Source organism: Echiichthys vipera, assembly GCF_963691815.1.
Source record: "Echiichthys vipera genome assembly, chromosome: 13".
NCBI lineage: Eukaryota > Metazoa > Chordata > Actinopteri > Perciformes > Trachinidae > Echiichthys > Echiichthys vipera.
In genome coordinates, this window is record NC_139838.1 from 25,423,101 (window position 1) to 25,437,593 (window position 14,493).

The following is a 14,493-nucleotide window of genomic DNA, read 5'->3' on the forward strand; positions in this document are numbered from 1 at the left end:
ATTGTTTCTCCACCCTCCGCCCCCTTCACACCACTCCATGTACCGCTCCCTCTCTCCCTCCATCTGCACCTCCACGCTGTCCTCACCCCTCGTTCCATCCTAAAACCCACCCCACCTCCTTGTCTCTCCTCCCTCACCCTTTGAACTTAACCTTAATCTCCCATGTCGTGTCCACCCTTCGTCCTTGCAACCCTCCATCATCCCATCCCTCGTTCATTGTGGATGTGCTGTGTGTGTTGCTCCCACCCGCCATCATTTTCTCCATCGTCACTGCTCACTGCAATCACCCAGCTGGTAGAGGTAAGACCACTGACTGACAACACCAAACTGGCACTCAGGCGGCGATCACACCACATGATATGGTCGACTAATCCAATATGAATTGACACTATTACTAATATTATAATAGTACTCATTGACAAATTAAGAGGTACCGGTTGTCTGGATTTTTACTTACTAGAAATGATAAAAACACAGCTGGAAATTTCCAATTAAATACATGATCTACATAATGGTCCAAACCATGTGTCTGCCGACCCTGAGTGACACTAAAAGTTAATTAAATCTGTTTAAATGCTCCTTTTGTGTAGGTTTGCAGACTTGAATCAAGCCTAGTCTCAAAACTGAACCATACTTTCCCGGCAATTATTGAGTTTAAGTCGCAGACTAGGCTTCATTCAGTCCTTGATATAAGTCCTAGCTCTCCTTTTGTATCTCAAACATAATTTCCCTTGTGGCTAGATGAGATTTTATGTGTTACGTAGTAATCGAACAGTTTGATTTCCCTTAGATGCATTAAAAATTAACATCAACTCACTAGAAATGATGTTGTCTCTAATGTCTCTGAACTGAACTTTGTGAATTATCAGCTCCCTTTTGTGTGTTAGCTCACGTCCAGCCTGGATGACATGCTGAAGGTGCAATATTAAGATATAAACTCTGATTTAATATTAATAACTAAAACAGCCTTAAAGTTAATGAAGTGTGCCACAGATGGCTGACCACCCACATAATATCTCAGTATTTTCCCACCTTCAAAATGTCATCCAGCTCTCAAAACCCAAACCCAGCCCCCTCAACACACTCGCTCTACCTCCTCGTGATGCTTACTTCCAACCCTATTTCCATCCTCAGTTTCACGACAAGATGGACCCCTTGTTGGAGACCCTGGAGGGGGCGGTCCAGCGGCTGCGGCAGCCTCCCCCGGTGGCAGCGGAGGTGGAGAAAATCCGGGAGCAGCTGGCGGAGCACCGAGCCCAGGGGCTGGAGCTGGACAAGCTGCTGCCGAGCTTCTCCGCCCTCTGCGCCCGCGGAGAGGAGCTCATCGGGCGAGCCGCTCACGACGATCCTGCTGCTCAGGGTGAGTGGCTGGGATGTGTCTGACAGCGAGTGACAGACACAGTGTCTGAACAGTGAATATGAAGTATAACCTTCAAATCGGAGGAACAGGGAGCCACGGTTTAATAAGGTTAGACTCAAGCACTCTTTTGTGCAGCAGTCAATCCTAAAACCAAATATGGAGCTTGATCTCAGATCAAATCTACATTGATGGGTCTTGAATATATTGTCTTTCTGACAAGAAGAAGTTCAGACTTACACTGTGTTATCGTATCGTACTGTACAATATCAGATCGTACTGTACAACATCAGATCGTACTGTACAACATCAGATCGTACTGTACAACATCAGATCGTAATGTACAACATCGGATCGTACTGTACAATATGAGGGATGTCGGGTAATATCAGCCCTCCGATAATATCGGCCGATATTTAGTCAAAAGTGTAATATCGGGAATTAGCGTTATCAGGTTTTTACAACTGATGTTTTTTCTGTAGGCTTCAGCATTTCCGAGTCTGCATGAATGCAACATGGGACGTTTACAGGCGCGTGCTTGATGACGTTTAACAACAACAACACGCTAGACTCGTAGGTTGCTAACCGTGGCTAACAAGCTTGCCTGCCCGGTGCATGAGTTGTCCGTGGTTTGGAAGTATTTCCAAGTGTCACCTACTAACAGTAACAGCATATATCGGTATCGGAAATTAAGGGTTGGACAATATCAGAATATCGGATATTGGCAGAAAAGCCAATATCGAGCATCCCTATACAATATCGTATCATTCTGTAGAATATCGTATCGTACGGTACAATATCATATCATACTGTACAATATCGTATCGTACGGTACAATAATGTGTTGTATTGTACTTATCGTACAGCTTGTATGGTACTGTACAGTATCGTACACATTGCGAACAGTTAAAGGGGGCGTGGCTACAACTCAATAGATAAATAACTAAATAGTGCTGCCAACTCTTATTGTTGCTATTGAGTGTGTGGCTGTAATAGTTTCTTTCTCTTTGAAAATGTAAAAATCCTGGCTATAACTGGAGCAAACTGTTGCGCAATCAAATGAGCAACTGAAGTGGGTCAGAACAGAGAGGCACACATAACAGGCTTTTGTAATCTGGGCGAAAAAATATTAAACTCTTATTCTGGGCTCCGGTCCAACTCGTTCACTGACTGGATAAACAGTCTGGCCGGAGTAAGTCCCTGTGTTACTGGCACGGAGCCAGTGGGCCGTGACAAATCCTGACGTGGAGCAGATCCAGCAGTGAAGCGCTGCATATTTCTTCCAGTGGGACCCAGAACAAGCTCTGCACAGGTCGAATACTTTTAATGTGGTCAAGACACTGATGGCTCTATTTTACTTATCTTACGTTTTAAGAAGAAGAAGAAGAAGAATTACTTTATTTATCCCGCACGGGGAAATTAAATTTTTTCACTCTTATTATTATACATGTTACACACACAGGCCTGAAATACACACACATGCACAAACAGGGCCTATACATGCAATTAAGGAGAGATGTCAGAGCGAGGGGGCTGCCAGTGACCAGCGCCCCGAGCAGTTGGGGTTCGGTGCCTTGCTCAACAGCACCTTGGCAGTGCCCAGGAGATGAACTGGCACCTCTCCAGCCACCAGTCCACGCTCCATACATGGTCCACACAGGGACTTGAACCAGCGACCCTACGGTTCCCAGCCAAGTCACCTATGGACTGAGCTACTGCCGCCACTAACGTACCTTGCAAAACAAAAATCGTCAGTTCCACTTTGTTAAAGTGGCCTTTAATACCTGGATATCTATGACGGACAAGTTTTGCGTAAAGGCCGGGTCGATCTCAGCCACTCGTGAAGGAATCTGTTCTTTGCCTTCTGCGTGGAGGGGCAGGTCCCCCTCGGGCAAAAACAGCTTTAAATTGTCCTTTACTGCGCTTCATCTGCCCTGATCTTGACTGCACTGCTCAGCAGAACCTTAACATGGCTCCCATTCCACTGGTTTGAAACTTTTTTGCGAACAGATGCATCTTTTTATATCTGGCTGTTTACTGTATCTAGTGTGATTAATGTCCCTTACCATCTCGTATGTTGTGTTTCTGTATTTGCCTTGACTGCAAATTCAAATTCCTCCCTTGAGGGACAATAAATATCTGAGCTGGAATAAACAGCACCACGTGGCGACACAATCCGCACACACATGCGCCTTTGTTACATTCAAGAGGTTCATACTTTGATGCCCTCCAGCTCTCCACGCTTCACGACAATGAAAGGCCTCACTGTGCGGCAATGGCAGGAGTGGGACTTCCCAGTTCTGCACACTAGATAAAATCCAAACAAAGAGAACCTTATTATTACTTTTCTTGACATGGAATAAAGAATAACCAATATGTATTTCCCAGTCTGCCCAGTGAGCTCCCAACAGCTTTGCTCTACCAGCCTGTTTAAACTCTGACTCCTCTCTCCTCTCCTCTCCTCTCCTCTCCTCTCCTCTCCTCTCCTCTCCTCTCCTCTCCTCTCCTCTCCTCTCCCCTCCTCTCCTCTCCTCTCCTCTCCTCTGCAGCGGTTCGTACCCGCCTCCTGCGCCTGCGCTCCCTGTGGGACGAGATCCGGCAGCGGGCCGAGGAGAGGGAGGGGAAGCTGAACGACGTCTTGGACCTGGCTGGTAAGTTCTGGGCCGACGTGGCGGCGCTACTGAGCACGCTCCGGGACTCCCAAGATATTGTGAAAGAGCTGGAAGACCCCGGCGTGGACCCGTCACTCATCAAACAACAGATCGAGGCCGCAGAGGTACGTGGGGCTTGAGGAAGGGCATTTACACTGATAGACAGTGGTTTATTCCAAACAACTCAATATGACATCTCTGTCCTTCCAACAGGCCATTAAAGCAGAGACGGACGGTCTGAGGGAGGAGCTGGAGTTTGTCAGGACCCTCGGAGCTGACCTCATCTTTGCCTGTGGAGAAACTGAGAAACCTGAAGTCAAGAAAACCATCGATGAGGTGAGAAAGAAACATTTAAAACCATCGATGAGGTGAGAAAGAAACATTTAATACCATCGATGAGGTGAGAAAGAGACATTTAATACCATCGATGAGGTGAGAAAGAGACATTTGTGATATGTAACTAAATACTAGATACAATTATTATTATTATTATTAACATTAAAAGTATACGTCAATGCATGAATAGGATTTTTTTCAATAATATATAGAGAGAATATGCTGTGTATAACACTCTGATGTGTTCATTTTGCGTGAGTTTTGTATTGTAAGTACATTTTAAAGCTAATACTTTCTGAATTTTGAGTTTTTGAGTATTTTTGTACTTTGGTTTTTACTACTTTTACATAATTAAATAACTCAGTACTTATTCCACCACTGGAAATCAGCTCCATGTTCATGGGAGAAGGTTTTTTATATTAAAGATAAATAAAGCTGCACTACATATTGATGTATCACTAACATAATTCCTCTGTCTGTCTCGCAGATGAACGCTGCCTGGGAAGGGCTGAACCGGACGTGGAGAGAGAGGATGGAGAGACTGGAGGAGGCCATGACAGCGTCGGTGCAGTATCAGGACTCCCTGCAGGTTTGTGCTAAAGAGTTGGTCCATGTTTAATGTTCAGGGCTGCAACTATCCATTATTTTCACTATCGATTAATCTGTAGGTTATTTTCTCGTTGAAGTGACTTCGATCTTCAAAGAAAAATGACATACAATGTATTTGATCTCCAATGTCTTGCTTTGTCCACAACGATGTTCTGTTTACTGTCATAGAGGAGGAAAGAAAGCAGGAAATATTCACATATAAGACGCTGAAGTCAGAGAATTTTGACTTGTGCTTGAGTGTCGTCTTTGATCCAGTTTTCATTATGTAACGTTCTTTACATAGTAACTGTTTTCCTGCTTCATTTCCAGTCTATGTTTGACTACCTGGACAACGCAGTGATCAAGCTGTGTGACATGTCGACTGTGGGAACTGACCTGGGAACTGTCAAACAGCAGATTGAAGAGCTCAAGGTTGGCAAGAGAGTCTCATTTTTCACTCCTCAATGTTGAACAAATCACTCATTCATGGGTACATTTTACACACAAAATCAATTTTTGTGTGATCTAGAGCTCTTGCATGATCATTGTTATTCATATTGTTTGTAATTTAAGTAGTTAAATAGCTCAAGGTATTGCTACAATGTGCTGTAAAATGTTACTAATCCGTCTAAATTTGGTGTCAAATGTGCAAATTCCGAGAATTGTTTTAATGCATTTATGAAATAACCTCCAGAAGCGTCCGTATCAAGAACCAACATACTCTCCTCTTCGTTCCTTCCCTAACCTCTCTCTCCTCCTCTCATCCCTCCTCTAACCCTGAGCAGCAGTACAAGGTGGAGGTTTACCAGCAGCAGATTGACATGGAGAAGCTGTGCCACCAGGGGGAGCTGCTGTTGAAGAAGGTCTCAGACCAGACAGACAGGGACATGATCCAGGAGCCGCTGACCGAGCTGCGACACCTCTGGGAAAACCTGGGCGATAAAATCACCCACAGACAGGTAATGAAACCACACGTGGAAGCAGTGTGGCCGAAGAGTTAGAATCTCCATCAGAGTAACAACCAGAAGGTGTTTCAGGGAGACATTACTCTGTAGCTGACCTCCAGCTCTCGCCCCACTGTTTCCCATGGGAGCTGACGATGTCGGTCTTAGTTCATTCTGGAGGATCGCATGTACAGCCCAAATATTTGAGTTCCTATATTTAAGCTCAAACTGTCTTTCTTCCACCACAGCACAAGCTTGAGGCTGCCCTGCTGGCCCTGGGTCAGTTCCAGCATGCCCTGTCTGAGCTGCAGGCCTGGCTGAACCACACACACACCACTCTGGACACACAGCGACCGGTCAGCTCTGACCCCAAGGCCATCGAGATCGAGCTGGCTAAACACCACGTATGTCTCTGTTACATCTAGAAAAAAAAAAGTCTTCTTCTCTATGGAGAGCCACACATGATAAATGTTGGCCTCTTATGCTGTTTTAACCTTCTTCTGTTGAGCTCTTTCATGTACTATGTGTCTTTCTCCCTCCTCTCTGTCCCAGGTTTTACGTAATGATGTTCTATCGCATCACGCCACTGTGGAGAACGTGAATGGTGCCGGCGCTGAGCTGCTGGAGTCGTCGCCCGGCGACGAGGCCAGCCACCTGAGGGACCAGCTGGATCACCTCAACCAGGGCTGGCAGAGCCTGCTGCTCAAGACCCAGGAGCGGCAGAAGCTACTGGAGGCCGCGCTGCAGCAGGTACTGTGAAGAAGCAGAGTTAGAGAAAGAGAGTTGAGGTAGATCTTAGTCCCATTGAACCACAACCTTGTCTTTGTCATAAGGAAGAAGGGAAACACACTGGAACGCTTTTTATAGTTTGCACTATAGAGTTTATATGTGCTATGCATGACTGCAGCAGTGGTAGCGTTGCTACATCAATACACTATTATTATGATAAAAAGCAGTAATAATTCATTCATTCATTCATCTTCAACCGCTTATCCCGGGGGGCTGTAGCCGATCCCAGCTGACATCGGGCGTGAGGCGGGGTACACCCTGGACAGGACGCCAGTCTATCACAGGACACATAGAGACAAACAGAGACAGACACCTACGGGCAATTTAGAGTCATCCATGAACCTAACACGTGCACGTCTTTGGACTGTGGGAGGAAACCGGAGAACCCGGAGAAAACCCACGCAGACACGGGGAGAACATGCAAACTCCACACAGAAGGGCCCCAGCCGGGATGCGAACCTGTAACCTTCTCGCTTTGAGGCAACAATGCTAACCACTACATTGCATAGGGATTTATAGCAGGTTATATTTTCATGATATCTTAATGTGCAGATACAACTAAAGACCATCTTGGGATGGGATCCCACCAGTGATTGTAACTCGCATAGTTGACAGACACCTGGAAAAATACTAAAAACCGTTACCGTCGGTGTCTCCAGGACCACATTTTACCATGATGACACACACACAGATTTGCACGTTGAAAATAATACAAGCGTCACTGTCGAGGCTGGTAATCAATTCCTACTTTCTTCTCCCCGTCCGTCACCTGTTTCTGTGCAGGCTGAAGGTTTCCATGGCGAGTTGGAGGAGTTCCTCCAGTGGCTGAGGAGGACGGAAAGCCAGCTGTCCGCCGCCAAACCGACAGGCGGTCTCCCTGAAACAGCCAGGGAGCAGCTGCAGCAGCACCTGGTAACATTACACCTTTATGCTCAGAGTATCACCCACAATACACATAGATACACCTGAAGAGGGCTTAATGGTAGAAGTTATTGATGTAAACCTCTGCGCCATTTACGTCTGACCTCCTGCTTCAATTTGCATCGACCCCTCAAGATGAACTGTTTGGAAATCCCACAAGATTTAAAGAAGGTTAGGTGTAAGCAGGGACGTAATGGCGTGCTGCAGGGATGATGTCAGGGTGTTGACTTATTTATTTTATGGCGTAGAACAAAACTTGAAAATTTCTTAAGCCTGTATTATCCACAGACCTTATATCAGGCATCTGACCCACACACATTGACTTTGAGAAGTACAAAAACGCTGACTCCTTTCCCAGTTTAAGGACGCGTTCTCACAGCATTTTAGTGTAAATTCTCCTTTGCTGAGAACTTTGTTTACTGCTGTAATAAACACTTGCATCAAAAACAACTGTTGTGTGAATGTAACAACTGTACAGAGCTTATTCAGTGTTAGGACAGCCTTTTTTAAAAACACTTAAGTATACAGCAGCTATTTCTGCAATGTCATAAAGGGAATTTATAAGCACATACATTTTTTACTAGCTAAGTCTGAGCAGATGTTCACAGTATTCACTCACACACACTGTTCCATTCACACAGAGAGGCATTCGCTACGTGGCCACTATGAATCTTTAATAGCTTCCATTGTTCTCAATCGACCAGTGAGACACAACGACGCTCACCTTTTAGCGGGCATGTCGCTTCACATTTGCCTCTTCCTCGTGTGCAGGAGCTTCAGGCCCAGTTGTCTCAGCGAGCAGACCAGTACCACCGCCTGCTGGATCAAGGAGAATCCATGCTGCTGGCCCGCGGAGGAGAGGAGGCGGGACCCGGCACCACCCAGACCCAGCAGAACCTGGCCATGCTGCAGAACAAGTGGGCCAGCTTCAACACCAAGATGGACGACCGCAGGGCAAAGCTGGATGAGGCTGTCTCCTTGGCGACAGGTTTCCAGACCTCCCTTCAGGACACCATCAACTGGCTGACTCAGGCTGAACAGACCCTGAACATGGCCCAGTCCCCCAGCCTCATACTGGACACTGTCCTCTTCCAGATTGATGAACACAAGGTACTGAACAAACTCCAGTCACTAGAAACATGATTAAGATGCCCAAGCCATCGCTACATTTTCCCCTAACGCGTTCTGCCTGTGTCCCTGTGCCCAGGTGTTTGTGAACGAGGTGAACACACACAGAGAGCAGGTCCTGGCTTTGGAGAAGGCCGGCTCTCAGCTCCGCTTCGCGAGCCTGAAGCAGGACGTTGTCCTCATCAAAAACCTGCTGCTCAGCGTCCAGGCCCGCTGGGACAAGCTGGTCCAGAGGTCACTGGACCGCGGCCGACACCTTGATGAAGCTCGAAAACGCGCCAAACAGGTACTGAACGATTAATACTATACACTGAATACTGATGAAGACCCAGGGCGGACTGTGAACACACTGTGTAAATGTCTTTGGATAGATGTCTCTGCTATTGGTGACAGTAGACTTGTTATACTCAGGGTGTCTGCAGGTTCTTAAAAGTCTTCTTAAAAGTCTTTTTAATAGTTTAAAATTTGAATTTGTGAGTTCTTTATTGCCACAAACATTTTATCCAATTTAATTTATCCATCTTTTAATCTTCTTTTGTCAAAATAAGTCAAGCTCTTCTGTGTGAAAGTCCAAATTTCTGATCTATAAAATGTAGATTAACATAAATCACTCTAATGATAATAAGGTAAAACCTACCTCTGCACAGGACCACATATACACTTACCTTTATACCGACCTGCAATGCTTTAATGGTAAAAATATGATTTATCCAAAAAACTGGTTAAAAATGGTTAAAACTCATCTTGAAAAGGTCTTAAAAACTCATTGTCAGTAATTCTCTAAAACGTTTTGCACCTTAAATGCTCATTATTGTCAGATATTGTTAGATTGATATAGACTTCTGTCACCTAGAAAGAATACATTTATTAGAATATCAAACTCAACTCAACCTCTGTATCTGTCTTCCTTCCTTCCTTCAGTTCCACGAGGCGTGGAGGAAGCTGACGGACTGGCTAGAAGAAGCGGAGAAAAGACTGGACTCAGAACTGGAGATCTCCAACGAGCCGGACAAGATCAAAGTCCAACTGGCCAAACACAAGGTACCGAACGCAACTATCCTGCACGCGTACATCTTCATGTTTGTTGTTGTGATCTACAAATCTCTGTCTTTTGCGTCCGTGCAGGAGTTTCAGAAAGCGTTGGGGTCGAAGCAGCCGGTTTACGACACCACGGTGAGGTCTGGGAGGGCCATGAGGGACAAGGCTCAGCTGCCCGCAGACACCCAGAGACTGGACCACCTGGTGGGGGAGGTCCGCGACAAGTGGGACACCGTTTGTGGCAAGAGCGTAGAGAGGTAACGAGGAAGGAAGGGCAACCCAGCTTATCTTTACAGATGTGAATCTTCATTATGGAGTATGATAATTAACAGCTGTTTGTCTTCTCTCCTCTGTCCAGGCAGCACAAGCTGGAGGAGGCTCTGCTGTTCTCCGGACAGTTTGCAGAGGCTCTCCAGGCCCTGGTGGACTGGTTGTACCGGGTAGAGCCCCAGCTGGCTGAAGACCAGCCCGTCCATGGAGATCTGGATCTGGTGTCTAACCTTATGGATTCACATAAGGTGTGTGAACAGAACTGCACTTGTTTAATATACTGTATGCTATCACGGAAAGTTCTGAGTTTGACGCTGACCAATGTCTGAACCTGCAGGCTTTCCAAAAAGAGCTGGGTAAGAGAACCAGCAGTGTTCAGGCTCTGAAGCGCTCCGCTCGGGACCTGATGGATACCGGCCGCGATGACACGGCGTGGGTCAAAGTTCAGCTTCAGGAGCTCAGCAACCGCTGGGATACGGTGTGCGCCCTGTCCGTCACAAAGCAAACCCGCCTGCAGCAGGCCCTGAAACAGGTCAGGGAAGAAACTGATCTAAAGTTTGACTCATCAAATAAAGCTCAGAACACTTTTAAAGACTTTTTCTCTACCTTTTCCCGATCAGGCGGAGGAGTTTCGTACGGCAATACAGGTGCTCCTGGAGTGGCTCTCTGAGGCGGAGCAGACTCTTCGTTTCCGCGGCGTCCTTCCCGAAGAGGCAGAGACTCTGCAGCCGCTGCTGCACACACATCGTGACTTCATGGGCACCGTGGAGGAGAAGAGGACGGATGTCAACAAAGCTGCTACAATGGGAGAGGGCATCCTGACCGTTTGTCACCCTGACTCCATCACCACCATCAAACACTGGATCACCATCATCAGGGCACGCTTTGAGGAGGTGAGAGAGGGAGAGTGGAGCGGAGGTTTCCTTTTATTACTCTGGGGTTTTTTCTAGACGAGACATCCATTTTCATCCTCCATATATAGTTAAGCATTAATTACAGGGATATATGATGAATAACATGATGAAACAGAATGTATTGGATATTAACCAGCCCCTTTTGCTCTACAGGTGCTGACGTGGGCCAAACAGCACGAGCAACGTCTGGAGACAGCTCTGACCGAGGTGCTCAATAACGCCAACCTGCTGGAGGAGCTGTTGTCATGGCTACAGTGGGCTGAGACCACACTCGTCCAGAGAGACACGGAGCCGCTTCCTCAGGACATCCCACAACTCAAAACACTCATCACAGAACATCAGGTGGGCTTCAGTGACTCATCAGGTCGTCCCTGAAACCGGCCTGTGTTTGTCCATTAACGGCTGCGTCGTGCAGCGTTTCTTACTCACATCTGTTGTTTGTTGATCTTAGATGTTTATGGAGGAGATGACGAGGAAGCAGCCGGACGTCGACAAAGTGACAAAGACCTACAAAAGAAAACCAGCTGAGCCTCCCAGCAGCCTGGCCGAGAGGAGGGGAGCTCGTAAGTTGCCCGTGTTTACCTTTTGATGCACAAATATTATCATCGGTCTTTGAAGAAAGCGTGCGTGCACGCGTGAAAGAAGGGTTATTATTAACTCTCTGCTGCCTCTGCAGGCAAACAGCAACAACAGCAGCAGCAGCAGCAGCAGCAGGCAGCCATGCAGCTCTCTGGAGGAAACCCTCGACTCAACCAGCTCTGTGCCAGGTGGCAGCAAGTTTGGCTGCTGGCTCTCGACCGCCAGCGCAAGCTTAACGACGGTCTGGACCGACTGGAGGAGGTAGAATTCGTCTTTGCCTACATTTAGATATGTAGAGTGTGAAATCCCAATACTGACGACTTCTTGTTCAATGAAAGCTCCGACTTTGTGCGGATGATTTCACATTAAACGTTCAGACTCACTTTCTCTCTGTTCACACTGTCTGCATCATCCACCTCCAGCTCAAAGAGTTTGCCAACTTTGACTTTGACGTGTGGAGGAAAAAGTACATGCGCTGGATGAACCACAAGAAGTCTCGCGTCATGGACTTCTTCAGACGCATCGACAAGGACCAGGATGGAAAGATCACGCGGCAGGAGTTTATCGACGGCATCCTGGCATCGAGTACGTTATCAGTGACGATGTGTTCGGCGGGGGGATCTTTTAATTTGACACTTCTAAAGACATTAAGTGATATCTGAATTCCCCTTCTGCAGAGTTTCCCACCAGTAAGTTGGAGATGACGGCAGTGGCAGACATCTTCGACAGGGATGGAGACGGATACATCGACTACTACGAGTTCGTTGCTGCCCTGCACCCCAACAAGGACGCCTACAGACCCACCACTGACGCCGATAAGATCGAAGACGAAGTAAGAGAAGTCTGAAAAGACACGCGTGGAAGTAAATTACAGAAATATGAAGATTTTAATTTATAATTTCAGTTTAAAGTAAAGAGGCCTCACTGCTCTCCCTCAAACAGTCACACAGTTACTTTTAGGAAGATGAACTTTAATATTTTAAGTCCTTGAAAACATATTTTTACTTTATCAGTTTGGAAAACAGACACTCGACTCTCCTACTGTTACTACAGACACCTGAACTAACCACTCACACTTGCCTCGTTCATGTACTCACGGCAGAATAAAACACTGATGCATGAGGCTGCAGACCAGATTAATGCACTCATAATCTACTTAACGCCCCTGGTTATGTGGATTATTTGCCTTTCTTGTAAAAAGTTTGTGTGGAGGACAAGTATTCATATGAGCTACCAGCCCCCGTAGAACCACGGCGCCGTTGGAGAGGCCCAGTAACGGCCTGATGCACGGTCAGTAGTCACACTGACACCATGTTTGTTGTCGTGCAGGTGACTCGGCAGGTGGCCCAGTGTAAATGTGCCAAGAGGTTCCAAGTGGAGCAGATAGGAGAGAACAAATACCGGGTAAGTTCAGCTCAGTCTCTGTTTCAGTTTAACACGTTCACAGAATACGTTACATACTGTCCATTTATAGGTAAGATACTGTAAAAAGATGTTCATCACAACTCATGGATTTGTGATTGTTAACAGAGCTGGGTCAAAGGGAATTTGTCAATAATTGTTGGCTGTATTAGATCAACGCGTGTTTAATTCACTGTGACATGACACGCATGTGCTGTTCTAAACACTAAATTTGGAAAACTCAATCAATACGATATCAGTTAAACAAGTCACTATTTAGCTTTTACTCTTTATCTACTTGTAAGAAGGAGGATACACGTTTACACTAAAAAAAAAAAAAGTGAAGTTGCTGGGAGTGACTTTGACCCAGATCTGATTAATGGACAGTTCTTCATTAACGCGCCGTGTCTTCACTTGTTCCGCAGGCACCAATTAACGTAACTTCACAGCATTTCTCTCACGTGTCCCTCTCACATCATGATCTCATGGTGTATTATTAATAATAATAATAATTGTCTGTTTCATAACATTTCATTGACACGTCACGATAACTTTGATATAAGCTCTTAGTCTAACATCTCACAGCCCTCCAGGATTGTCAGCTGAGCCTTCTTCATCATCACCACAACATTAATAAAACCCTGTAAATGTGAGCGCACAGACGCACGCTGCTGCTGGGGACGAAAGAGGCACAGCTCCGGCTCGTTCGCTGTCCAACCAGAGCGGAAAGACGAGTTTTACATGGTTATAAAGAGCAAACAAACATGACATTACAGGCGATAAGGTCTGCATAAAAACACATAGTGAAACTTGTGATTTGTGACCAAATTCAGACGCAGGTGAAGTTTGAAAGAATCCATTCTGACCTGGCTGCTACCTGCTGTTTATAATGTCTGTGTTGGTATTTATTCCCCGGTTTGTGAAAGAAACAAAGAAATCTCCTTCATAAAAAAATCACTGTACTGTTTCAAAGTCACACTTTGGATTGAGGTCAAATACAGTCAACCTTTAAAACAGACGTTTTGCACATGGAAAAATATTCTTTTTCCAGAAACAAACTGCTTCAAAAGGCTTTTAAACCTTTTAACGACATTTAGCATATTTTGTAAAATTGATGAAACGCAACAGACAAACATCGGTGTACGTGCGAGGACTTTGACCTGGTGTTTGTGCAAAGATGCAGAAAAATTCACTTTAAGAAAACAATAAATGTAAAGTTATACACAATAAATTAGGACAATACAATACAAGCCGCACAGCAGTGGCTCACTAATTCAAATTTACCATGAAGGAATCCTCTAACACCAGATGATCCAGACTCCGAGGCTATTTGATGCTCCTGCTCAGCTGTTTGTGACTTTTTTGAAGGAGAAATAACAGCATAAGACCACCAACATGTGGTCGTTTAGGCCTCATCCATTGCCGTCCCAACAGAGTTCAGGCCTTGTTTTATTTCTTAGCATTATGAAAGTTATTAAAAAGTGATTATTAATGGCTCCTGCAGCAGTCTGCATGTGTGTCTGTGCAGCATTTTACAGAAGTGGTTCACAGTTTTCAGCATCACTCACTCACTGGAT

The 14,493-nt window shown here is 45.8% G+C and overlaps 1 protein-coding gene across 13 annotated transcripts in view; it reads left to right on the forward strand.

Moving 5' to 3' along the window:
* The window catches only part of macf1a (microtubule actin crosslinking factor 1a), a 281,499-nt gene that overhangs the window by 255,339 nt on the left and 11,667 nt on the right, over positions 1-14,493 (forward strand). For all 13 annotated transcript variants that reach the window (XM_083925588.1, XM_083925598.1, XM_083925594.1 and 10 more), the window contains 22 exons: positions 1,135-1,360; positions 3,907-4,133; positions 4,222-4,344; positions 4,832-4,933; positions 5,263-5,364; positions 5,718-5,891; positions 6,125-6,280; positions 6,429-6,626; positions 7,449-7,577; positions 8,358-8,696; positions 8,794-9,000; positions 9,636-9,755; positions 9,840-10,009; positions 10,111-10,270; positions 10,360-10,554; positions 10,643-10,915; positions 11,090-11,278; positions 11,388-11,499; positions 11,613-11,776; positions 11,938-12,100; positions 12,193-12,347; positions 12,845-12,919. In XM_083925588.1, coding sequence (XP_083781714.1) covers positions 1,135-1,360; positions 3,907-4,133; positions 4,222-4,344; positions 4,832-4,933; positions 5,263-5,364; positions 5,718-5,891; positions 6,125-6,280; positions 6,429-6,626; positions 7,449-7,577; positions 8,358-8,696; positions 8,794-9,000; positions 9,636-9,755; positions 9,840-10,009; positions 10,111-10,270; positions 10,360-10,554; positions 10,643-10,915; positions 11,090-11,278; positions 11,388-11,499; positions 11,613-11,776; positions 11,938-12,100; positions 12,193-12,347; positions 12,845-12,919 — 3,759 coding nt within the window. The remainder of the gene's footprint in view (positions 1-1,134; positions 1,361-3,906; positions 4,134-4,221; positions 4,345-4,831; positions 4,934-5,262; positions 5,365-5,717; positions 5,892-6,124; positions 6,281-6,428; positions 6,627-7,448; positions 7,578-8,357; positions 8,697-8,793; positions 9,001-9,635; positions 9,756-9,839; positions 10,010-10,110; positions 10,271-10,359; positions 10,555-10,642; positions 10,916-11,089; positions 11,279-11,387; positions 11,500-11,612; positions 11,777-11,937; positions 12,101-12,192; positions 12,348-12,844; positions 12,920-14,493) is intronic.